This window comes from Anomaloglossus baeobatrachus, chromosome 3, assembly GCF_048569485.1.
Source record: "Anomaloglossus baeobatrachus isolate aAnoBae1 chromosome 3, aAnoBae1.hap1, whole genome shotgun sequence".
In the NCBI taxonomy this organism is placed as follows: domain Eukaryota; kingdom Metazoa; phylum Chordata; class Amphibia; order Anura; family Aromobatidae; genus Anomaloglossus; species Anomaloglossus baeobatrachus.
Window position 1 is genome coordinate 272,471,607 of NC_134355.1, and position 26,549 is coordinate 272,498,155.

At 45.8% G+C, this 26,549-nt stretch overlaps 1 protein-coding gene and 1 long non-coding RNA gene across 2 annotated transcripts in view; one reads left to right on the forward strand and one right to left on the reverse strand.

Moving 5' to 3' along the window:
* The window catches only part of LOC142296360 (uncharacterized), a 55,814-nt gene extending 39,768 nt beyond the window's left edge, over nt 1-16,046 (reverse strand). The window contains exon 1 of the long non-coding RNA XR_012751623.1: nt 15,849-16,046. This is a non-coding gene — a long non-coding RNA (uncharacterized LOC142296360). The remainder of the gene's footprint in view (nt 1-15,848) is intronic.
* MAP7 (microtubule associated protein 7) overlaps nt 15,843-26,549 on the forward strand; it is a 218,158-nt gene continuing 207,451 nt past the window's right edge. The window contains exon 1 of the mRNA XM_075339843.1: nt 15,843-16,011. Within this exon, the coding sequence (XP_075195958.1) occupies nt 15,924-16,011 (88 nt within the window). The 5' untranslated portion in view covers nt 15,843-15,923. The remainder of the gene's footprint in view (nt 16,012-26,549) is intronic.

Below are 26,549 nucleotides of genomic sequence, written 5' to 3' on the forward strand. Positions count from 1 at the left end.
ATTTATTTATTTATATTCAGGGTATTTTTCATACAATTTTTCTCCTTGGTTTTTTCTAGTCTTAAGGCTGCAATTCACATGCTTAATGTTGCATGTTTACTGAACATTGTTTCAGCTCAGGTTTTTGTGTTTTTTGTATGTTTTCTTGCTTGGTTGCAAGTTGGGGGTGCAGCCCTCCTAGTACTGAGACTGAACAGCTGATTGCGTCTCACTTTGCTGTGTATTTTATCTGGGACACAGCTAACCACTTGCCACCATCCATATTTGAGTTCTGACATGACACAAGTCAGGTATTGATAATGTTTTTAACTTCAGTAGGTTAGGGACTGTCTCAGATGGGTACACCGTGACGAGGTGAGACAGCTTTTTACCTTTTTGCAAAAATGTATACACTAAGTACCCTGTTATTAAGCACTTGCAATTTATTTATTTATATTCAGGGTATTTTTCATACAATTTTTCTCCTTGGTTTTTTCTAGTCTTAAGGCTGCAATTCACATGCTTAATGTTGCATGTTTACTGAACATTGTTTCAGCTCAGGTTTTTGTGTTTTTTGTATGTTTTCTTGCTTGGTTGCAAGTTGGGGGTGCAGCCCTCCTAGTACTGAGACTGAACAGCTGATTGCGTCTCACTTTGCTGTGTATTTTATCTGGGACACAGCTAACCACTTTCCACCATCCATATTGGAGTTCTGACATGACACAAGTCAGGTATTGATAATGTTTTTAACTTCAGTAGGTTAGGGACTGTCTCAGATGGGTACACCGTGACGAGGTGAGACAGCTTTTTACCTTTTTGCAAAAATGTATACACTAAGTACCCTGTTATTAAGCACTTGCAATTTATTTATTTATATTCAGGGTATTTTTCATACAATTTTTCTCCTTGGTTTTTTCTAGTCTTAAGGCTGCAATTCACATGCTTAATGTTGCATGTTTACTGAACATTGTTTCAGCTCAGGTTTTTGTGTTTTTTGTATGTTTTCTTGCTTGGTTGCAAGTTGGGGGTGCAGCCCTCCTAGTACTGAGACTGAACAGCTGATTGCGTCTCACTTTGCTGTGTATTTTATCTGGGACACAGCTAACCACTTGCCACCATCCATATTGGAGTTCTGACATGACACAAGTCAGGTATTGATAATGTTTTTAACTTCAGTAGGTTAGGGACTGTCTCAGATGGGTACACCGTGACGAGGTGAGACAGCTTTTTACCTTTTTGCAAAAATGTATACACTAAGTACCCTGTTATTAAGCACTTGCAATTTATTTATTTATATTCAGGGTATTTTTCATACAATTTTTCTCCTTGGTTTTTTCTAGTCTTAAGGCTGCAATTCACATGCTTAATGTTGCATGTTTACTGAACATTGTTTCAGCTCAGGTTTTTGTGTTTTTTGTATGTTTTCTTGCTTGGTTGCAAGTTGGGGGTGCAGCCCTCCTAGTACTGAGACTGAACAGCTGATTGCGTCTCACTTTGCTGTGTATTTTATCTGGGACACAGCTAACCACTTGCCACCATCCATATTGGAGTTCTGACATGACACAAGTCAGGTATTGATAATGTTTTTAACTTCAGTAGGTTAGGGACTGTCTCAGATGGGTACACCGTGACGAGGTGAGACAGCTTTTTACCTTTTTGCAAAAATGTATACACTAAGTACCCTGTTATTAAGCACTTGCAATTTATTTATTTATATTCAGGGTATTTTTCATACAATTTTTCTCCTTGGTTTTTTCTAGTCTTAAGGCTGCAATTCACATGCTTAATGTTGCATGTTTACTGAACATTGTTTCAGCTCAGGTTTTTGTGTTTTTTGTATGTTTTCTTGCTTGGTTGCAAGTTGGGGGTGCAGCCCTCCTAGTACTGAGACTGAACAGCTGATTGCGTCTCACTTTGCTGTGTATTTTATCTGGGACACAGCTAGCCACTTGCCACCATCCATATTGGAGTTCTGACATGACACAAGTCAGGTATTGATAATGTTTTTAACTTCAGTAGGTTAGGGACTGTCTCAGATGGGTACACCGTGACGAGGTGAGACAGCTTTTTACCTTTTTGCAAAAATGTATACACTAAGTACCCTGTTATTAAGAACTTGCAATTTATTTATTTATATTCAGGGTATTTTTCATACAATTTTTCTCCTTGGTTTTTTCTAGTCTTAAGGCTGCAATTCACATGCTTAATGTTGCATGTTTACTGAACATTGTTTCAGCTCAGGTTTTTGTGTTTTTTGTATGTTTTCTTGCTTGGTTGCAAGTTGGGGGTGCAGCCCTCCTAGTACTGAGACTGAACAGCTGATTGCGTCTCACTTTGCTGTGTATTTTATCTGGGACACAGCTAACCACTTGCCACCATCCATATTGGAGTTCTGACATGACACAAGTCAGGTATTGATAATGTTTTTAACTTCAGTAGGTTAGGGACTGTCTCAGATGGGTACACCGTGACGAGGTGAGACAGCTTTTTACCTTTTTGCAAAAATGTATACACTAAGTACCCTGTTATTAAGCACTTGCAATTTATTTATTTATATTCAGGGTATTTTTCATACAATTTTTCTCCTTGGTTTTTTCTAGTCTTAAGGCTGCAATTCACATGCTTAATGTTGCATGTTTACTGAACATTGTTTCAGCTCAGGTTTTTGTGTTTTTTGTATGTTTTCTTGCTTGGTTGCAAGTTGGGGGTGCAGCCCTCCTAGTACTGAGACTGAACAGCTGATTGCGTCTCACTTTGCTGTGTATTTTATCTGGGACACAGCTAACCACTTGCCACCATCCATATTGGAGTTCTGACATGACACAAGTCAGGTATTGATAATGTTTTTAACTTCAGTAGGTTAGGGACTGTCTCAGATGGGTACACCGTGACGAGGTGAGACAGCTTTTTACCTTTTTGCAAAAATGTATACACTAAGTACCCTGTTATTAAGCACTTGCAATTTATTTATTTATATTCAGGGTATTTTTCATACAATTTTTCTCCTTGGTTTTTTCTAGTCTTAAGGCTGCAATTCACATGCTTAATGTTGCATGTTTACTGAACATTGTTTCAGCTCAGGTTTTTGTGTTTTTTGTATGTTTTCTTGCTTGGTTGCAAGTTGGGGGTGCAGCCCTCCTAGTACTGAGACTGAACAGCTGATTGCGTCTCACTTTGCTGTGTATTTTATCTGGGACACAGCTAACCACTTGCCACCATCCATATTGGAGTTCTGACATGACACAAGTCAGGTATTGATAATGTTTTTAACTTCAGTAGGTTAGGGACTGTCTCAGATGGGTACACCGTGACGAGGTGAGACAGCTTTTTACCTTTTTGCAAAAATGTATACACTAAGTACCCTGTTATTAAGCACTTGCAATTTATTTATTTATATTCAGGGTATTTTTCATACAATTTTTCTCCTTGGTTTTTTCTAGTCTTAAGGCTGCAATTCACATGCTTAATGTTGCATGTTTACTGAACATTGTTTCAGCTCAGGTTTTTGTGTTTTTTGTATGTTTTCTTGCTTGGTTGCAAGTTGGGGGTGCAGCCCTCCTAGTACTGAGACTGAACAGCTGATTGCGTCTCACTTTGCTGTGTATTTTATCTGGGACACAGCTAACCACTTGCCACCATCCATATTGGAGTTCTGACATGACACAAGTCAGGTATTGATAATGTTTTTAACTTCAGTAGGTTAGGGACTGTCTCAGATGGGTACACCGTGACGAGGTGAGACAGCTTTTTACCTTTTTGCAAAAATGTATACACTAAGTACCCTGTTATTAAGCACTTGCAATTTATTTATTTATATTCAGGGTATTTTTCATACAATTTTTCTCCTTGGTTTTTTCTAGTCTTAAGGCTGCAATTCACATGCTTAATGTTGCATGTTTACTGAACATTGTTTCAGCTCAGGTTTTTGTGTTTTTTGTATGTTTTCTTGCTTGGTTGCAAGTTGGGGGTGCAGCCCTCCTAGTACTGAGACTGAACAGCTGATTGCGTCTCACTTTGCTGTGTATTTTATCTGGGACACAGCTAACCACTTGCCACCATCCATATTGGAGTTCTGACATGACACAAGTCAGGTATTGATAATGTTTTTAACTTCAGTAGGTTAGGGACTGTCTCAGATGGGTACACCGTGACGAGGTGAGACAGCTTTTTACCTTTTTGCAAAAATGTATACACTAAGTACCCTGTTATTAAGCACTTGCAATTTATTTATTTATATTCAGGGTATTTTTCATACAATTTTTCTCCTTGGTTTTTTCTAGTCTTAAGGCTGCAATTCACATGCTTAATGTTGCATGTTTACTGAACATTGTTTCAGCTCAGGTTTTTGTGTTTTTTGTATGTTTTCTTGCTTGGTTGCAAGTTGGGGGTGCAGCCCTCCTAGTACTGAGACTGAACAGCTGATTGCGTCTCACTTTGCTGTGTATTTTATCTGGGACACAGCTAACCACTTGCCACCATCCATATTGGAGTTCTGACATGACACAAGTCAGGTATTGATAATGTTTTTAACTTCAGTAGGTTAGGGACTGTCTCAGATGGGTACACCGTGACGAGGTGAGACAGCTTTTTACCTTTTTGCAAAAATGTATACACTAAGTACCCTGTTATTAAGCACTTGCAATTTATTTATTTATATTCAGGGTATTTTTCATACAATTTTTCTCCTTGGTTTTTTCTAGTCTTAAGGCTGCAATTCACATGCTTAATGTTGCATGTTTACTGAACATTGTTTCAGCTCAGGTTTTTGTGTTTTTTGTATGTTTTCTTGCTTGGTTGCAAGTTGGGGGTGCAGCCCTCCTAGTACTGAGACTGAACAGCTGATTGCGTCTCACTTTGCTGTGTATTTTATCTGGGACACAGCTAACCACTTGCCACCATCCATATTGGAGTTCTGACATGACACAAGTCAGGTATTGATAATGTTTTTAACTTCAGTAGGTTAGGGACTGTCTCAGATGGGTACACCGTGACGAGGTGAGACAGCTTTTTACCTTTTTGCAAAAATGTATACACTAAGTACCCTGTTATTAAGCACTTGCAATTTATTTATTTATATTCAGGGTATTTTTCATACAATTTTTCTCCTTGGTTTTTTCTAGTCTTAAGGCTGCAATTCACATGCTTAATGTTGCATGTTTACTGAACATTGTTTCAGCTCAGGTTTTTGTGTTTTTTGTATGTTTTCTTGCTTGGTTGCAAGTTGGGGGTGCAGCCCTCCTAGTACTGAGACTGAACAGCTGATTGCGTCTCACTTTGCTGTGTATTTTATCTGGGACACAGCTAACCACTTGCCACCATCCATATTGGAGTTCTGACATGACACAAGTCAGGTATTGATAATGTTTTTAACTTCAGTAGGTTAGGGACTGTCTCAGATGGGTACACCGTGACGAGGTGAGACAGCTTTTTACCTTTTTGCAAAAATGTATACACTAAGTACCCTGTTATTAAGCACTTGCAATTTATTTATTTATATTCAGGGTATTTTTCATACAATTTTTCTCCTTGGTTTTTTCTAGTCTTAAGGCTGCAATTCACATGCTTAATGTTGCATGTTTACTGAACATTGTTTCAGCTCAGGTTTTTGTGTTTTTTGTATGTTTTCTTGCTTGGTTGCAAGTTGGGGGTGCAGCCCTCCTAGTACTGAGACTGAACAGCTGATTGCGTCTCACTTTGCTGTGTATTTTATCTGGGACACAGCTAGCCACTTGCCACCATCCATATTGGAGTTCTGACATGACACAAGTCAGGTATTGATAATGTTTTTAACTTCAGTAGGTTAGGGACTGTCTCAGATGGGTACACCGTGACGAGGTGAGACAGCTTTTTACCTTTTTGCAAAAATGTATACACTAAGTACCCTGTTATTAAGAACTTGCAATTTATTTATTTATATTCAGGGTATTTTTCATACAATTTTTCTCCTTGGTTTTTTCTAGTCTTAAGGCTGCAATTCACATGCTTAATGTTGCATGTTTACTGAACATTGTTTCAGCTCAGGTTTTTGTGTTTTTTGTATGTTTTCTTGCTTGGTTGCAAGTTGGGGGTGCAGCCCTCCTAGTACTGAGACTGAACAGCTGATTGCGTCTCACTTTGCTGTGTATTTTATCTGGGACACAGCTAACCACTTGCCACCATCCATATTGGAGTTCTGACATGACACAAGTCAGGTATTGATAATGTTTTTAACTTCAGTAGGTTAGGGACTGTCTCAGATGGGTACACCGTGACGAGGTGAGACAGCTTTTTACCTTTTTGCAAAAATGTATACACTAAGTACCCTGTTATTAAGCACTTGCAATTTATTTATTTATATTCAGGGTATTTTTCATACAATTTTTCTCCTTGGTTTTTTCTAGTCTTAAGGCTGCAATTCACATGCTTAATGTTGCATGTTTACTGAACATTGTTTCAGCTCAGGTTTTTGTGTTTTTTATATCCCCCACACTGTAGTTTGGCCGCAAGAATTTCCCCACACAGTAATTTGGCCCCAGTATTTCCCCCAAACTGTAATATGGTCCCCAGTATTCCACCATACTGTAATTTGTTCCCCAGTATTTCCCTTTCACTGTAATATGGCCCCTAGTATTTCCCCCACACTGTAATATGGCCCCCAGTATTTCACCCACACTGTAATATGGGGCCCAGTTCCCTCCCACACTGTAATATGGCCCCCAGTATTCCCCCCCACACTGTAATATGGCCCCCAGTATATCCCCCACACTGTAGTTTGGCCCCCAGTATCCCCCACACTGTAATATGGCCCCCAATATTTCCCGCCACACTGTAATATGGCCCCCAGTATATCCCCTACACTGTCGTTTGGCCCCAGTATTTCCCGCACACTGTAGTTTGACCTCCAGTATTTCCCCTACATTTTAATATGGCCCCCAGTATTTCCCCCATACTGTAATTTGTCTCTCAGTATTTCCCCCACTCTGCAATATGGCCCTTGATATTTCCCCACATTATAATATGGCCCACAGTATTTTCCCCACACTATAATATGGCTTCCAGTATTACCGCCACACTGTAATATGGCCCCCAGTATTTCCCTCACCATGTAATATGGGCCCCATTATTTCCCCCCACACTGTGATATGGACCCCAGTATTTCCCCCTCACTTTAATTAGGCCCTCAGTATTTCCCCCACACAGTAATATGGTCCCATGTATTTCCCTAACAGTGTAATTTGGCCCCCAGTATTTCACTGTAATATATCCAACAGTATTACCTACACATTGTAATATGACCCCCAGTATTTCCCACACACTGTATTAAGACCCCCAGTGTTTTTGCCACATTATACAATGGCACCCAGTAACCCCCATACTGTAATATGGCCCTCAGTATCCCCCACATTGTAATATGACCTTCAGCAGTTCCCTTCTGCATAATAGGCCACTGTATTTCCCCATCACTGTAATATGGTCTCCAGTATTTCCCCCATACTGTAGTATGGCCCTCGATATTTCCCCCACACTGTAATATGGCCCCCAGTATTTCCCCCCACACTGTAATATGGCCACCAGTATTTCCCCCATACTGTAGTAAGGTCCCCAGTATTTCCCCCACACTGTAATTTGGCCTCCAGTATTTCCCCCACACTGTAATTTGACCTCCGGTATTTCACCTACATTTTAATATGGCCCCCAGTATTTCCCCCATACTGTAATTTGTCTCTCAGTATTTCCCCCACTCTGCAATATGGCCCTTGATATTTCCCCACATTATAATATGGCCCACAGTATTTTCCCCACACTATAATATGACCTCCAGTATTTCCCTCATACTGTAATATGACCCCCTGTATTTCCCCTTTGTCGCCCAGAGTTATGGGGTACTCGGTCCCGGGCGGTGTATAATTGGGGAATGTCACTTTAGTGGCCGTTGCCCTGTTCCGTGCCCTGGGTGCTTTTTGAAAAGGGGATATTTACAGGGGATTGTTGAATAAAGTTTATAAGTGACGCCACTTGCGGTGTTGCGACTATAGGGATGGAGCCGCCGCTGCACAGTGTTCACTACTGGGGCTGGTGTTAGTGGCAGCCTGGATGTTAGGGCCTCTGCAAGCAGGGCCAGGCCCCAGAGGTTAGGAGTTGCAGGTGGGTATTGAAAGAAGGTAGGCCACAACGGGAGTTTGGTGTAACTGGTTCTTTTTACTCACTGCAAGCTAGTAACTGGTCACCCGAGGCTGGCTGGTTTTAACCGCAGGTCCCCTTAGTCCCAGTGCCGGTTTAGTGACCTGGTGGCTTCTTTCCCCTGCACCTGTCTTTGGTTGGTGGGTCCCCGTGGCGTAGAGCGGCTGGGGGTCCCCTCCGGTTGTCTTCTTCAGCAGTCCGTATGACAGTAGCGTGAACCCCGTGGGGTTGGAGTCTCTGGTCCTGTCCCCGGTTCTCTCTTAGCTACTTAGTCCTAAACTTCAAGGTCAGTGAGGTCCTTGATGGTCCCCTCACTGTGCAGATTTTATCAGGTCTGCCTGGAGCATTTTCCTGACCTAGGATTCTGTACCCCGTTGGTGCGTAGTTCCGGGAGTACTCCACCGGCAACTAACCGCCTGGGCCCTCAGGTCACTGTTCACTCCGGTCAGTCCGTCTGCTCACTTTCACAGTCTCTCCTCTACTAACACCATTAGGCTGGAATCACACTTGCGAGTGTAAAATCGGTCCGAGTCTCATGCTAGAAAGTAGCATGAGCTTTGTCCGAGTGTTGATACAAGAGCAATGCAACTGCGATTCTGTGATTTTTCTCATGATTGTAGTCCATGTGCAATCCGTGTGTGATCCATATGTGTTCCGTTTTTATTCTCAGCAACTATGTCATCTGCCAGTCACCTCTGCTACATGGCCGCTGACAGCAGACACAGACAGAGCCATGTAGCAGAGCTGAATGGCCACTGACAGCAAACACAGACAGAGCCGCGCGATCAGAATGAAGTCGGGTGAACGTCACCCGACTTCATTGTCATCCCACGGCTCTGTCTGTGTGTCATGGCCTGATTTTCGGTCACCGCACCAGGGCAAATCGGAATGAGCGGGGTACAGTCCCGGGACTGTCACATCTAATGGATGCGGCAATTCCGGGCGGCTGCTGCCTGATGTTGTTTGGGTGGGGGGCTCCCCATAACGTGGGGCTCCCCATCCTGGCAATACCAGCCTCCTGCCGTATGGCTTTACCCTGGCTGGTATGAAAATTGGGGGGGACCGCACGCCGTTTTTTTTAATTATTTATTTAATTTACTGCACGATATAGACCCGCCCATGGGCAGCTGTGATTGGTTGCATTGAGACAGCTGTCACTCAGTGTGGGGGTGTGTCTGACTGCAACCAATCATAGGCGCCGGTGGGCAGGGAAAGCAGTGAATACTAGATGGAATAATGAGCGGCCGGCTATTTCAAAAGAGGAAAAGCCGCCAGAGCTTTGTGACAGCTGTGCAGCGCCGCGCAGGTGATCGGGGATCAGTGAGTATGAGGGAGGGGGGGAGAGGGATAGACCGACAGAGAGAGAGACCGACAGAAAGAGAGAGACCAACAGACAGAGAGACCAACAGACTGACAGAGATAGAGATTGACCGACATCGACAGACCTCACTCATTTCCAGTGTTTTCTGCAACATGCGATAAAAGTACCGAATTTAGAATAACGCATGTCACTAGGATAGTGTGTGTGCCGTCCGTGTGACATCTGTTTTTTTTACGCACCCATAGACTTTCATTGAGTGACTCGCGCGTGGAACTCACCAAAACGCAGCATGCTGCGATTTTTTTCTCAGTCCGATTTGGATTGAGAAAAAAATAGCAGATCGGAGCTGCCTCATTGATTAACATTGGTCCGAGTGCAATGCGAGATTTTCTCACATTGCACTCGTGCGAGTTAATCGCAAGTGTGACTCCAGCCTTAAGGCTGCTTTACACCAGGCAATCTATCGTGCGATAGATCGTCGGGGTCACGGTTTTTGTGACGCACATCCGGCATCGCTGGCGATGCCGGCCTGTGTGACACCTCCTAGCGACGCAGTGTCGCTCACAAATCGTGAGTCGGGTACTGCTCGTTAGGTTCCATAATATCGTTTACTTTAGTTGACCATCGTTTCCGTGGTAGCACACGTCGCTCCGTGTGACACCACGGGAACGATGAGCAGCTCACCTGCCTCCCGTGGCCGCCGCCGCCGTCTCTATGTGGAAGGAAGGAGGTGGGCGGGATGTTTACGTCCCGCTCATCTCCGCCCCTCCGCTTCTATTGGCCGGCGGCCGTGTGACGTCGCTGTGATGCCGAACGTCCCTCCCACTCCAGGAAGTGGACGTTCGCCGCCCACAGCGAGGTCGCACGAGAGGTAAGTATGTGTGACGGGGGTTACTAACTTTGTGCGACACGGGCAGCGATTTGCCCGTGACGCAAAAAGGACGGGGGCGGGTACGATCGATTGTGAAATCGCACAATCGGTCGTACCGTGTAAAGCAGGCTTTACTGTGTCTCTCCTTCACTCTCTGACTCTCCACTCTGACTGTCCACTGTCCGCCCCTCCCACCTGGTTGTCTAGTGGACTGGACTGACTCCACCTCTAGGCGGCCATCCATTGGTCCAACCCTAGCCTTGTACCATTCTATGGGGGATGATTGTTAAAAACAGGGATTTTCTGGAGTGTTTGTGTGACGCCCTGACAAAATCAGGGTGTCACAGAAGACTGCGCCTCTCTTCCAGGTGCAGGATTCTCTCTTCTTTGGTCCTCCATCACAATCCCCATACTGGTACACAGCACCGCCATCAAAACCCTAGTGACCCCTCCATGAGAATAGGGACACACCAGTGGGCGGGGCCAAGTGGATGGCGATGCCCATCTAGGGGTTCTGAGGTGTTATGGGAGGGGACGGTTGACAGTTGTAGAGAGAGTTGACAGTTGTGTGGAGGAAGACGGTTGTAAGGAGAGGACAGTGAGAGACGGTGAACAGAGTAGTCAGGAGTTGGAGCTCCTGGGCTACCGAACGACTTGACAACTGGCTAGGTGGCAGTCGGTAGACAGGGACACAGGCAACAGAGATCCAGTCGCGGGAAACCTTAAGTGGACTGGGGCAGGGTCATAGCCCGCGGATACCGACAGCGGGAATCCGGTCCGGAGCCGTGCACAGACAGGGTACCTGAACCTAGGGCGAGGAGCAGCTTTAAGCCCCTTACCAATTGACCAGCCGGGGACAAGATTTCAGGTCTCGTCCCACAGGAGGCCCAGATAGAGCGAGACGGAAGCCCAACGAGGGGGATAGAGCTCCGCATATGCCTGCTAAGATCCCACGGGTCAGTTCTCGGCCCCAGTCCCCTCCCCCACCGTACAGCTCCCAAAAGACAGTAACACTGGGAGCAGACTTCCCCGTTTCACACGTAGTTAGTACAAAGGACTCAAGCATAAAGTGCAGGTGGAAGGACCCCGGTTCTACAGTACCGGGGTGCGGGATCCGAACACACCCTCCGGAGGCTGCTGGCTATTAGTCGTTTGTTTTACCATCTGGACTCTGTGTCAAGTTATTTCAGAACTGTGAGTACACCGGCACCATCCGGTCCAACCCTGCAGACTGCACTCCGTCACACCATCTCGCCTGTACCGGGGTCCCGGACAACAACTCCCCTACCCATGGAGGGGATAACATCCAGCTGCCCCACTCCATCAGCCCCGGGCACCACCTCCAGCGGCAGCCACCAAAATCACAGCATTCCACGGATGGCGTCACTGGCAAACCCCCCCCTATGTATATAATACCCCTTTTTCACTTGCGGGCAATAGACGGGTGCTCAGGCCCAGGTCCGGCTTCCCCTCGAGCCACCGCAACGACCCCGGATCCGAGCGTCTCGAGCAGCCCCCCTGCCGCAGTCTGTCCCCCCGCCCGCAACAACTGTGTGTTACCGGCACTGGTCTTCTGGGTCCCTAGGGGGTAGGCCCTGCATCCTGGTGGGGATGTGTGACGCCCTGGACTAGCCAGGTTGTCACGGGTAGTCCCATACACACACACGCCCCCCCTCTTAGAAAGGTGACAGCAGCCAAACTACAAAACCTTGTCACCACCCTCCGGGTTTGATGTTCACACCAGGGGAACGGAGCCAGGTGGTTGGCTCCACCCACTGAGGAGTTCACAGGCCCCGAGGCGGGAAAAACAGTAGTCTAGGAAAGTTGAGCTTTGACAGTGGAGGGAGTGAAGTTCAAGGGCAGACCTGTGTCCAGGTGTTACGTCACCGCCGGAGTCTGCTCCAGCGACTTCTGCTCCGATCGCCAGGCGACGCCGTGTTCCTGCCGTGGATGGTGCTGGTGATGGGAGAGGAGTCGATGCCAGCGGCGCCGGTGGGTGCAGGCTCCGGTCATCCACTGGGCTGGGTTATCTTGGGATCTGCAGTACTGCTGGCTGACATGTGTCTTCCAGCTGAAGTTGCCAGCGTTCAGCTACAGCCAATGGGAAGACACCACACCCTTCTTATTCCCCCTCCTGTCACATGACCACCGCCAGAGATAGTTCTGATTTTCCTGGCTCCTGTTACGTCCTATTCTGTTTGGTTATTCCTGTGTGCTGACTTCTGCGTGTTTTCTGACTACCCACCTGCCTACTCTTTCTTTACCTCGCTGCCCGATCCGGATTTGACCTCTGCTACGTTTGCTGACTACGTCATTGCCTGCCGATTCTGTCCCTGTTCCGCAATTCCTGGTTTGACCCTGCCTGACTACTACTCTCATCGGACTGCAGCCTTCCACAGGTAGTGATCACCAGAGCCCTGTGTGATTCCAAATCCCAGTATAGGGGTTAAAGGGTTTCAGGATTCTGGGGGTCCTGCTTGGTGAGTGGCTTTCCGCTAGCCTCCCCATTACAGCCCATCTGAGTCTGTGGATCCAGGCAGGCGTTACACCAGGCCTGCCATAGTCTACACCAGGTGTCTGGGTTGGAGCCCAGTCACCTCTGGCAAGGATGCAGACGGTGGTGGCCGCCTGCAGGAGCTGGGATTACAGCCGGTGGAACCGTAGGGACCGGGGACAGGCAGTGGCCCGCCGGTACCGAACCGGGGAACCGATTGGAAACCGGAGCACCAGGAGGGGTACTCAGACCCAGTACGAGGCCCAGAAACAACCGGGCTGAGTCAAATCAACTGATTGAGGACTGGACTTAAGGACCTATCCCACCTAAGACCCAACTGAAGACAACAGCCCAACCATTAGGGTAACGCCACCGCCCAGGCATAGAGACCTGAGGGGCCAGCGTCTGCGGGCAAAGAGCGCTCTCCCGGCACATACCAAGCAGGGGAGCGGACTACCGTTGCTCAGGCATAGGAGTCGACGTTTTCTACATAAGTAAGGTGCAGGAGAAAGGCGGAAACCACCAACCTGATAAGGGGAAAACTGCAGCCGGCTGCGGGCACCGTCCACCATCTCATTTGGTTTACCAGAGACTCCAGCGTGTTTGTAATAGTGAGTACAGCAGTGCCTTCGGGCCGCGCACCGCGCCGCACCGCACCGACACCCCAGCACGCATCCATTCCCCCGCCTCAGCACCTCCCTCGGGCCCCCGGGACCATCATTCCCCCTACCCACGGAGGCGTCAACACCAAGCTGCGCAACGCCGTCCCCGGGAGCCTAGTCAACGGCAGCGGTGGTGTCCATCCATTCACCACAACCCGTGGGTGGCATCACGAACTCAAATCCCCTGCAAAGAACCACGGCTCCGGCCGTGGACCTCTCCACCGAAGTCCCTACGTGTAGCGCCAACACCCTTTCAGAGCGACGTGACCCCCGGGTCCGTTAGGAGCTCGAGCCACCCACCGACGAGCACGGATCCGAGCGGCTTGGCAGCCGGCCGAGCTCCGGGGCGGTGCAGATGCAGTACCTTGTAGCTCCCTGATGGCTTCAGGGGCGCTACACCCCCATACTGTATATGGGCCCCATGCAGAAAAAAAGATGGGCCCCCTCCTACTTCCCTTCAGTTTTATGTATATATGCACATTTACATTCCAAGTTGGTTATGCTATGAGTAAGGACCCTCCAGTCCGAAACGCGTAAGCGTACACCCTGCATTGGTGAATCATATGTTTTTTAACATGTCAATTTTTGGATTATTTTAAAGAAATGGAATAAAAAGGTTTTTTTTATATATATCCTGGTCGAGCTGCTGGAATTTTCTAACTAAGAGTTCCTTTTAATATGGGCCCCAGTATTTCCTTCCAGTGTAATATGGCCCACAGTATTTCCCCCACATTGTAATATGGCCCCCAGCATTTCTGTGACACTAATTTTTTCCCCTAGTATCTCCCTTACACTGTAATATGGTCCCCAGTATTTCCCTCACAGTGTAATATGGCCTCCAATATTTTCCCTACACTGTAATATGGCTCCCAGTATTTCCCCCACACTGTAATATGGCTCCCGTATTTCCCCCACATTGTAAATTGTCCCTTAGTTTTCCCCCCACACATTGTAATTTGGCCTGCAGTATTTCAACCACACTGTAATATCGCTCCCAGTATTCCCTCAACTGTAATATGGCCCCCAGTATTTCCCCCACGCTGTAATAGCCTCCAGTATTGCCCCCACACTGTAATTTGGACCCCCAGTACTTCCCACACACTATAATATGGCCTTCAATACTTCCACCACACTGTAATTTTTCCACCCAGTATTTTCCAACACTGTAATATAGCTCCAGTATTTTCCAACACTTTACTATGGCCCTCAGTATATCCTCCCACACTGTAATATGGCCCCCAATATTTCCCTCACACTGTATTATTCCATACACTGTAATATGGCCCCCTTTTTCTCCCACACTGTAATATGGAACCCATTATTCCACCTCACTGTAATATGGACCCCACTATTTCCCCTACGAGCAAACCCCCTCCCCCATCTTATACTCGCCTGCCCATGGATCCTGAGGGGTCTGCCAGCAGACACGACCAAGGTGTAGAAGACCCAACTCACTGATGTCATCGAGTCGGGGCTTGCAGAGTCTCATCAGCAATTTTGAGCTGGACCACAGATTTTGCACTACTTTCCGATGATGAAATAACAATTTTTATCTGGACCACAGATTTTGCACTATTCAGATGCTGAAATAGCAATTTTTAGCTGGACCATGCGATCACAACTATTTAGACACCATCATGCCGCTTCACACCCCACCTCATTCATCAGTCTCCCTATTGTTCGGTAGACCACAGTACTGAAACCACCGGCGGGCTACATGGAGACCGTTAGTGCAGGGAGAACATGTCTACTGCTGTACCACAGAGTCTAATGTATGGGCCACAGAGTCTAATGTATGGACCACAGAGTCTAATGTATGGGCCACAGAGTCTAATGTATGGGCCACAGAGTCTAATGTATGGGCCACAGAGTCTAATGTATGGGCCACAGAGTCTAATGTATGGGCCACAGAGTCTAATGTATGGGCGTTATGTACGCCAATACAGATAAAAGTGGCATAGCTCCAGGTGGACCCCTGAGCTCGCAGGGCCGGGGGTGACGGCCCCTCTGTCCCCCCAGGTACGCTGCTGAGCGGAATGGAAAGCAGCAATAGTGGAGCCAGTCAGCGTCTCCAATCTCCCTGCAGGACAAGCCTCTCCCCAGGCTGCCTCATTATTTCCCTCCATGATGAAGAGCCCTATGCAGTCTGCTTTGTAACATGATTTCTTTTATTTTTGCTAGCCATTAAAAGCCATCCGAATAAGTACAATGTTACTGCTTTGCTTCTCCCACGGAGAGCAATCTTTTCCCTTCCATCCCTCTCATCTGCTGGAACCTGTGGCTCCTCCTACAACTCTCGCAATACCGCTCTCCGCCTGCAGATGGCGACTGACCGCAGGAATTCACCTACGTGGAACTCACCTGTCCTGCTCCGGCGGTGGCTCGGGAGCCCCGGGAGGGGAGGGGCCGCTTCTCCTGGATGACGTCAGCCTAGACATGGCGGAGAATCAGCAAATGCAAGAAGAACCCAAGGCTTTTCCAGAGTCCCCCGGTGACCCCGTGATGATGAGCCCCCAAGCAGAAGGTGAGGGCATGTGCGGACGTGTTCAGCTGGGCGCCGCTCCGGCACACGCACTATGGGGGCTGGCACCTGTGCCCATGTGATACATGTCATCATGGGGTCAGCAACCATCATGTCATAATCTGGGCTGCTCGCTCCTAATACACAGTGTGTGGGAATATACAGGCTTGTATTGTGGGTGCTTCTGTATGTTACTGTATGTACTATAGTATATATTACACACCTATCATAATATGCACGATCTACTGGTGGTACACCTGATCTGCTGGTGGCACCCCTGATCTGCTGGTGGCACCCCTGATCTGCTGGTGGCACCCCTGATCTGCTGGTGGCACCCCTGATCTGCTGGTGGCACCCCTGATCTGCTGGTGGCACCCCTGATCTGCTGGTGGTACACCTGATCTGCTGGTGGTAGACTGATCTACTGGTGGCACACCTGATCTACTGATGGTGGCACACCTGATCTGCTGGTGGCACCCCTGATCTGCTGGTGGCACCCCTGATCTGCTGGTGGCACCCCTGATCTGCTGGTGGCACCCCTGATCTGCTGGTGGCACCCCTGATCTGCTGGTGGCACCCCTGATCTGCTGGTGGCACCCCTGATCTGGTGGTGGCACACCTGATCTGCTGGTGGTAGACTGATCTACTGGTGGCACACCTGATCTACTGATGGTGGCACACCTGATCTGCTGGTGGCACCCCTGATCTGCTGGTGGCACACGCACACCTGATCTACTGGTGGCACACCTGATCTGCTGGTGGCACACGCACACCTGATCTACTGGTGGCACACCTGATCTGCTGGTGGCACACGCACACCTGATCTACTGGTGGCACACCTGATCTACTGGTGGCACACCTGATCTACTGATGGCACACCTGATCTACTGATGGTACACTGATCTGCTGGTGGCACCCCTGATCTACTGGTGGCACACCTGATCTGCTGGTGGTATACTGATCTACTGGTGGCACACCTGATCTACTGATGGTACACTGATCTACTGGTGGCACCCCTGATCTGCTGGTGGCATCCCTGATATGCTGGTGGCACCCCTGATATGCTGGTGGCACCCCTGATATGCTGGTGGAACCCCTGATCTGCTGGTGGCACCCCTGATCTGCTGGTGGCACCCCTGATCTGCCGGTGGCACCCCTGATCTGCCGGTGGCACCCCTGATCTGCCGGTGGCACCCCTGATCTGCCGGTGGCACACCACCTGATCTGCCGGTGGCACACCACCTGATCTGCCGGTGGCACACCACCTGATCTGCCGGTGGCACACCACCTGATCTACCGGTGGCACACCACCTGATCTACCGATGGCATGCGGGAACCAATGGTGGCACATCTAATCTACTGATGGCGCATTTGGTTTAATAATGACACTACTGTTGGCACACCTGACTCAATGGTGGCACATCTTATCTAATGATAGCACGTGGTCTAATAATGACACTACTGATAGCATCTGACCCAATGGTGGCACATCTGATTTGATGATGGCATATCTGATCTAAGAATGACACTACTGATAGCATGTGACCCAATGATGCCACATCTGACCCAATGGTGGCACATCTGATTTGATGATGGCATATCTGATCTAAGAATGACACTACTGATAGTACACCTGCCCTAATGGTGGCACACCTGAGTTGATGATAATGGCACACCTGATCTATTGATGGCACATGTGATCTAATAATAACAGGACTGATGGCATAGCTACATAATTGCAGCTTCTAAAATGATCATTGAAGCGGATATTCTAATCATCAGTGTGTATATGTGAGGAGCGTATTAGCAAAATAGCGAATATATAACAATGTAAATATAAGAGATGAATGGGAGTGACATTGTGCCGCATTATTTGTAAACACCCTGCACTGTGTATCCCGTACAGCAGGTGGCATGTGGCACAGCTGAAATCAGTCACATGTAGATCAGGCATTTTAATTTCAGAGTAGAAACAATGGACTGATCCCCTCTTGGGGATGTATGCCTGCCTATTGCCACACAGCAGATGGCTGCCCGTCATGGCTGACAATCACTACCCTTCTCCAGAGTGCATAGCTGCAGCGCCTGGACGGGAAATTGGATTTCCATTTAACTGTTTGTGCTTCCTATGGGTGATGTGTGAGTGCAGGGGGTGTCACTGAGCCTCGATGACATGGAGAGGCACACTGTGCTGGAGCTGTCAAAATATCACATCTGACCTCACTTGACCTAAGACAATTGTAAAGTGTCCTATTTTTTTCTCCTTACACACATGTATATCTGGTACATTCCCGTTTTATAAATGTGTATATTGTGTGCGATCCATCCAGATATCACTCGCCTTCAGCAGGTGGGTTAGCTTTGCTCAAGCACTTACCTATTGCTTTACATGTATCTGTGATCAGCCGGAGATAAAGACAAAAAACATTACCTGCTGTATTTTAATAAGGTTTATTAAGATAATAATCTCTTCCATCATTCACATCCCACCATTGGTTGTACCAGTGATTGGCTGCAGTGGTGACATGAATGATAGATGTGACGTCAATGCTGCAGGACCACAGGATTTGTAAAGTTAATATATGAATATATCATCATGGGCCCAATCATTTCATTTTTATGAAACCTAACTCCAAAGCTCGTGGATGGACAATGCCTTAAATGAGAACATATGACTTATGCACTCTCCACTAGAGGGAGCTCAGGAGCTGCATATTGAGTATACCTTGAACTCAATATATTATAAGATAGTTTCCAGTGAGCGAGCATGCTCCCTCTGGTGGCTCCTGCAGGCAATCTGCTTAAAGGGGTTCTCCGAGATAAAATGGTATCCCTGATATAATTCATACTGTAGCCCATCATAGTCACGTATCAGTAAGGGCTGACGGTATACAGCTTCCAGGACCTGTGTATCAATTCACAACAACTGGATCACATACATCTGTCAGCTGTGATGTGTGAAGAAATATTTTAACCCATCTTGACAAGGAGATCTTCAGCTTCGTCCACCTTTACAGTCAGTCTGACAACTTTATAGCAGTGCACGAAGATTGACTGCCTCTAACTGGAAAACAAACATTGAGGAGGTGCTGCAGTTTTAATTCTACTAAGGAAGGCATTTGGGGAGAGAGAGAATTAGCAAAGCAAAGGTATTAAATTTGTGGTCACAATTAAAATTTAACTTTTAATATATGAATTTTTTAAAAAAGAAATTATACCACACACCATAAATGGTTGTAAAACCAACCAGCTAAATAGGGCTGTTGTTCAAGCCCTCTCTATTCAACTGGTAAGCAACGACACATTCTGTTCCTTAAGGAAGGCATTTGATATCATTCTCAGAGAACCCCTTTAACTGAATCAGTCACCAGGTTTTTTGTTACCTAATTTGAGAGCATCATAATGTAGAGACAGAAACCCTAATTCCAGTGATCTGTCACTTACTGGGCTGCTTGCTGTAGTTGTGATGAAATCACTATTTTATCAGCAAGAGATTATCAATAGAGTATTAGTAAACCCACTGCATGTAGTCCTCCATATTTATGTGCTCTCCCCAGTGTTCCATGGCCCCACGCACAGTGAGACGGTCCTCCACATGGCCCTGTGCACAGTTTGACAATCTGCCACAGCCCGCCACGTGGCCCTGCCGCGCAGAGTGACGACCCCTCACACAATGTGACAGTCCGCCACACTGTGACCAAAAAAGAAATAAACAAAAACTTCTACTCCTCTAATCCAAATTCCCTCATTACCACAGCCTCTCACCTTATGTCTTGTCTAGACGTTGATAAGAGATACATGATGTAGTGACATCAATGCGCTGCCATTAAGTGCTGTCATCCTCTGGCAGGCCGGAAGTAGACTACATCCTACTGAAGTAAGTGAAGGAGCTGGTGGCTCTATTCTCCACCATGGCTGTTAACAGTATTGGTGTCCTATGGATGCTAGTAATGTTAAGTGTTGCAATCAATACAGCCCACGGCCAGCTAGCTCTTCTGGCATTTGCAATATTTGTCCAATGGCCAGTGGGGCCCTGAACCTGATACAACTAAACTCAATTGCACTGCTCTTCTTCCCACACGGACTCATGCAGGAGGTTAGACCAGGAGAACAGGGCAGTCTGACATCTTACCTCTAACACCCTGAGAAACCTCCTCTAAGCCGTAGAGGTTGTGTTCTTCTTTCTCGTTAGTGTTGCTGCCTGCTTATGATGCTGACCAATCATACAGGGAGAAAAGGTACACGCCCCCACTGAAAGCTGTCTGATAACTGCCTTTTTTAAGTGAAAGTGAGTTAACTTATTAGGTGCCAAATAGGTTTCATTCCGCTCTACAGTCACTATTTCATTTTGTGTTTAGTTTAACATGAAAAATTTGATGAGAGGTCCTCTTTAAGAATGACATGATAATAAAGCCGAGAAGTGAACTTTAAACTGTCAATAGGCACTAGAAAAATATCAGCCACAAATAAAGACTTTGAAGAGTTGAACATTGGTTGTATTAATCTATCATGTGGACTGTTTCAGGCTGGTGTGTTTATTATGTAAGTTACAAGGAAATAGCCTGTTTGGGGTGTACTTTTATTCTGATTCTTGCTGTAGATGATGATGTATTATTAGTGAAAGTACAATTAGACTACAAATTAGTTATCAATCTGTCAGTCAACTGAAAACTCACTAATTACCCATACAGCGCAGTCATCTGCTGTTCTTTACTAATGGAGGCTCATTTTGAGCCGCACATATAAATGTTGGGCAAGGGAATTCTAGCCACTAACCATAGCAGATATATGCACAATTCATTTTTTTATCAAAAATGAAAAAGTGCATGATACGTGTCAGTTGAGTAATGACATGACTAGCTCCGATCACCTCCCGATACAGAGATCTTGCTAACCTTATATAAATCTCACCCATAAAATGACTTACCATAAGCAATCGTGCCCCTTTTTATATGTGTTTGTAATAACGCTCATTCTCAATAATTGGTCAATGTAAAAAGACCACGATCAACTGATGATAGTGCAAAACAGCAGCTTGTCAGCTGACAACATCCTTTATGCTGCCTAAAAGATCATCATTGTCACTGGAACATCCCTGTAAATGGCGAATACACTGCTGACAATAAGGAAACCAATAGCTTTCCATATAGTTGTGTGTATAAAGGGCTTTTAAATGAACAAAATTGTCTTATATTATTGACTGGTTCCGATATTGGCCGTAATTTGGCTTTGTAAAATTACCTTTAATGCCCCCATTCACTTTAGATGTCTGGCCAGCAGCTATCTCTACTGACTTTCCCTTACATAGAGGCGGGAACTCTGCCAAGTGCTTCTGTGTTCTCTATGAGAGCAGCTGACAAGACAGCTCTAGTAGCGGCTTACCTCTTAGAGAACAAAAGGATCGTCAGTCCAAACTTTGAAATGCCAAAACCTTAACTCGCCCAACAATCATCTGTCTGGAGACCCCATACACATGGAGTATAAGTTTATTCAATCGAATTGTGGACAGTTTAAAACTATGGGATACATACGTCCCTTGGTCCTGAAAGGGTAAGACTCTTTGAGTCTGTTGATTATTGGTTGGTTTGGCAAATTTTGAAGCAATGTTTATGAGAGGCTTTTGACTCATTGAGCAGCCTAGTCTTATGGCTCAATCACATTGCTGTATTTGGGATCCATGGGACAGGAATCACAAATATTGTGCCTTGTATATAGGCACCAGTTGAGATTGGTCGTCTTCAGTGGTGGACATATAGCCGGTGCAACTGCATCAGGGCCCAGATGGGAAGAGGGGCCCACGCAACCAGCGTCTGACTGGCTAGATGGGACAGTGGTTGATTCCCCGATGTCCCCGAGTCCACGGTGGGCCCTCGTGCTGGATATAGAGGGGGCCCTCCACCAGCAACTGCAATTGTTAGAACGGGCCTATGCACCATCAAACATCACTGGTATGTGCCAAGCGGTGATGTCCGCATGCAGCGCATAGCAGAGACGTTTACTGGCTGCTAGACTATCAAAGGTCGCATACATCAGAGAGTGGACTGTAATAGGCTGGCGGGCAATTGAATGTCACTGATGTTCCTAGAGCTGTGGTGCATAGCAGTGACGCTCAATGGCAGTTATTGCTTACCGCATCACGCTGTGCACATTATGGAAGAGTGTGACAGAGAGCAGTGTGGGGTGAGTGGACTATATGGAATATGGGGAGTACAGTATGAAGAGGGGAATAGTATGGAGAGGTAAGAACTTGGGGGGACAGTATGGATGAGGGGGAGCATAGAGGGGCAGTATGGATAAGTGGTAGCATGGAGGGATTGTATGGATGAGGGGGAGCATAGTGGGCAGTATGGATAAGTGGGAACATGGGGGGATTGTATGAAGAAGTGGCAGTATAGCGGGACAGTATGGATAAGTGGGAGCGTAGGGGGATTGTATGGAGAAGTGGCAGCATAGGGGGGCAGTATGGATAAGTGGGAGCATAGGGGGATTGTATGGGGAAGTGGGAGCATGGAGTGGATTGTATGGAGAAGTAGGGGAACTATATGTTGAAGTGGGACCATGGGGGACAGTATAGAGAGATAAATCTGATGTTTTCTGGTAACAACTTTACCTTTGATAAAGAAGGCTTCCATTGAATATTGTATTCATTAAATGTGTGTATGTGCATGTGATATAGTGTGAGTGTGATAAAATACTCACCCACCGCTGCTTTCTCTGGAGTCCAGCGCTGTTCTCCTTTTTATGGTGACGTCACCGCGCCGCAGACTCTCTGGGACATGCTGCTCTGCGTGTCCCAGAGGTGACTTTTAGACTTGGGACCGGGGAGCCATTCACAATTCTTACACAGGGTCCCTTTGCTTTGTGTCCTCCACTGGTCATCTTATATATTTTATGCAATAAGACGCATACTGCAAGATATCTACTATGATGGGAATACTTTCCATTGGCCTCAATTTACATTATAAGATTTTAGGCCCCAATATCCAGTAGGCATCCTGATTACGGCATGGTCACCTGGTTAGGTTAATTCTTAGCTGAGCTTTGTGTGTTGCTGACCCTTTTCCCTAGAAATTCTGCTTTTTCTGAAATTCACGCAATGGCTTGTAATGTGTCACAAAGATGAATATTCAGGTTACTGAAAGCACCATAAACTCAATACTGGCTGTAATTGGAGATTTCAGCTGATAGGTGTGGTTCCAGCCAAGTGTTTGTCTCAGTCATCTGTGTCTGTAGGGGGTGGGGGTGCTGAACTGCCCTGGCATCTTTCAAAGACAGGGCGGATCTGGGTGTGTCGCAACGACGTGGAGATTTAGCACTGACCCCTCCTAATTCTCCTCTTGTCTGCAGGATGTAAACATGTGAAACGTATATTTGTTTTCTCCCAACTTTACGCTTATGAGGAGTATCCAAGTCTTGTTTGCCAGTGAATAAAATTTGGTGATAGACATCCAGCCCAACAGTTGTGCTTATCATCCATTATTTGGGTAATTGCGGGAGAGCAGACAGTCTGTAGAAAGCTGTAAGATTTTATAGATGCAAGGTTTTTCTGTCTCGTATCTAAACGTCATCACTCCTATTAGTTGTCACATTTTTAGGAATTGTTAGGCTAAGTTCACATGACCACATTTCGGTGTGAGTTCTGACCTCACATGGACAGACTAGGATCACTGGGATTCAGTAGGGCTGTTCAGATTACAGGTCAATTAACCATCTGTATTTTGGATGAGACTCACTTATTCAAGTATATAGGTGCTCTAAAAAATTGGATTCAACATGGATAACCTGCATTGCATCCGATTTTCATGGATTATTACGTTTATTAATTTAACATACTGTTTTTGGTCTTGTAAATGTTATTAATTGTTGATGTACAAAAACATTATGACAAGTAAAAGGGTAACGATGATTTGAACTTCTGACTTTCAGGCTCGATATCTGACCATTCACTATAGCTTTGAGCGTGAGATTACCTTCATTTTGTAGACAATCATCTTGGCTATCTCACACATAAATTAGACTTGCAACTATTTAGTATACAATTACTGTAGTTATGCAGATTCTTGTCATGTCACTGCATTGTTACTGTTTTGCTTCTGGTGTTTGAATAAAAAATGTTTTCTTCTTCTATAACTGTGAATTACAGCCTGCTCTCACATTCCCTAAGGCTATGTTCACACACTGCATCTTTTCTTACCCACAAAGACGCAGCGTTTTTGGCCCCAGAAAACGCACTTGCGGCATAAACGCATCAAAAAATGTATTTAAAAGCCAAGAGGTGGACGTCCAGGCAAAATACCGGCGTCAACAAGTTGGCTCATAATAAGGTCTATCCATTTGCGACAAATACGGCAGTGGAGGTGGCTTGCATGTTTCTTAATAGTGGGATCACTGAGGTCAATGTAAGCACACATGTTATATATAAGTCTGGAATGGTGGTTCGAAAAATTATGAAAAAGCCTCAACTTCATAAAAAGCGTTAGCTTGCGTTTTCAAAGAAGTACAAAAAGTGGAATGTAGACGATTGGAAATGGGTGATTTGGGGCGATGAGAGAAAAGTAAATATACTAGGCTCTGATGAGTGCAAATGGGTCTAGCCAAAACAAGGGAAAATGGGTTAACGGATCGAGAAATTGAAAGAACTGTCAAGTTTGGTTTAGGAAGCTTGATTTTATGGTGCTTTTTGAACTTTTTCACAGTCAAAGGCGTTTGATTCTTGACCAGGATTGATGGTGGTCTCAATTCTGAGCTATATGTAAATATCCTACAAGATGAGTTACTTTTACTTTTACACTCGAGTAGTATGGGTTTGAAAAGGACAACAAAGTGTTCCACCAGGACAACGATCCGAAGCAAACGTCGATAGAACTGGTTCAGTGATAATGAAGTAGAGGTGCTGGATTGGCCTCAATAGTCTTCAGACCTCAATGCAATCGAACACTTTGGGGTAGAGTTGAAGAAAAAGCTGTATACATACCCAAGTGAGTCGACCAGTATGCACCAACATTGGGAACGTGGAGAAGTGACCTGGGATCAGATTTTGGTCGAGACATGCTTGAATCTGATAGAGAGCATGCCCAGAAGGATTCAGGCAGTGCTGACAGCCAAAGGTGGATTTAAAAAATACTAACCAAATTAATAAAAATTTAAATTTAGCTTATTAGGAGCTAAACAGTAACCATGCAGTAACAGGACAAGAATCTGCATAACTAATCATATGCTAAATAGTTATTGGTGAAATTTATGTATGAGATAGTCAAGATACTGGTCTATAAAATGAAGGTAGTCCCACACTCAAAGCTGTAGTGGATGGTGAGATATGGAGTTAGAAAGTCTAAAGTTGAAATCATTGCTCGGGTACTTGCGGTGCTCGGACGTGTTATTCGTGAAAAATCAAACACAAAGCACAGGCTCACTTCAGTGGATGATGGGAGTCGGCACCCCAGTGAGAGCCACTTAGCCTCTGAATGTTTTTTACCCTCAGTGAGAGCCATTCTCAGATGTTGTGTGTTCCAAAAAAAACCCCTGACCTTCCGCTGATGGAAATGGTCTGTGAGTTCACCCAGTCCGAGCGTCTGACCTGCTCGACTCAAGTAAAGAGCACCCGAGCATCGTAGTGTTCAAACATAATTTTGGGCACTGAGCATTGTACTTCTCGACCATCATTAATTGTTACCCTTTTGTTTTGTCAATGTAGTTGTCCGGATTTCTTTCTTTTTTTTGGGGGGGGGGGGGGGGGAGGGTGAAGATTTTTTTTTTCTCACTGTTCATGTGAACTTTGCTTAAAGGGAGCATTTCATGTAGTTTTCCAGTTGATTTAATCATTGAGGCAATATATTTCTAACAGTTATGGTTTGCTTTTTCACTCTGTGTATAGAGGAAATCCTCTTTAGACTAAGAAAAATGTAAAAAAATCTAAATCTAATTTGTTCAGCATACTCTAGATTTATGACTTTGATTATTAAAGGGTGTTTCTCATCATAAAACCTTACAAAACATCTTCCACTTGTTCATGAGTGATGGCATCAGCAGTGTCTGACATCTTTGTGCCTGGCACTGATATACACCATGTACATAAACAGTGGGCATCAAACTACTGCGCAGGTGCAATACGAAGATTTCTCTGATGGCAGCAGGGGTTTGGGGCAGCCCAATGGGCACTTGTCACCTGATTTACATACAGATTAAAGTTTAATTTTCTTAGCAGTGATACATCAATCGGAAACCTTGAAGGCATGCTTTCACATGTTAAGTGGACTACTACCCTGTTATTAGTTTAGTTGGGAGAAATCTGCTGACGGACTCCCTTTAATTAATCTAGGTGAGAGCACTCCGAAACTGCTTTTGTTTTCAGTTGGGATTAATGAAACCTCACTTTCAGAGCACATAATCCTAGCTGCCTTTTTATTAACTGTGTCTCCGGCTTTTGTACTGCTTGGAGGGAATAGCTCAGTAATATTTCGTGGTGGAGTATGCATTTTTTTTCTCATGCAACAGGGGAATTGAAAAGAGTGTTATGTCAGAGGTGAATGTAGCTATATGAT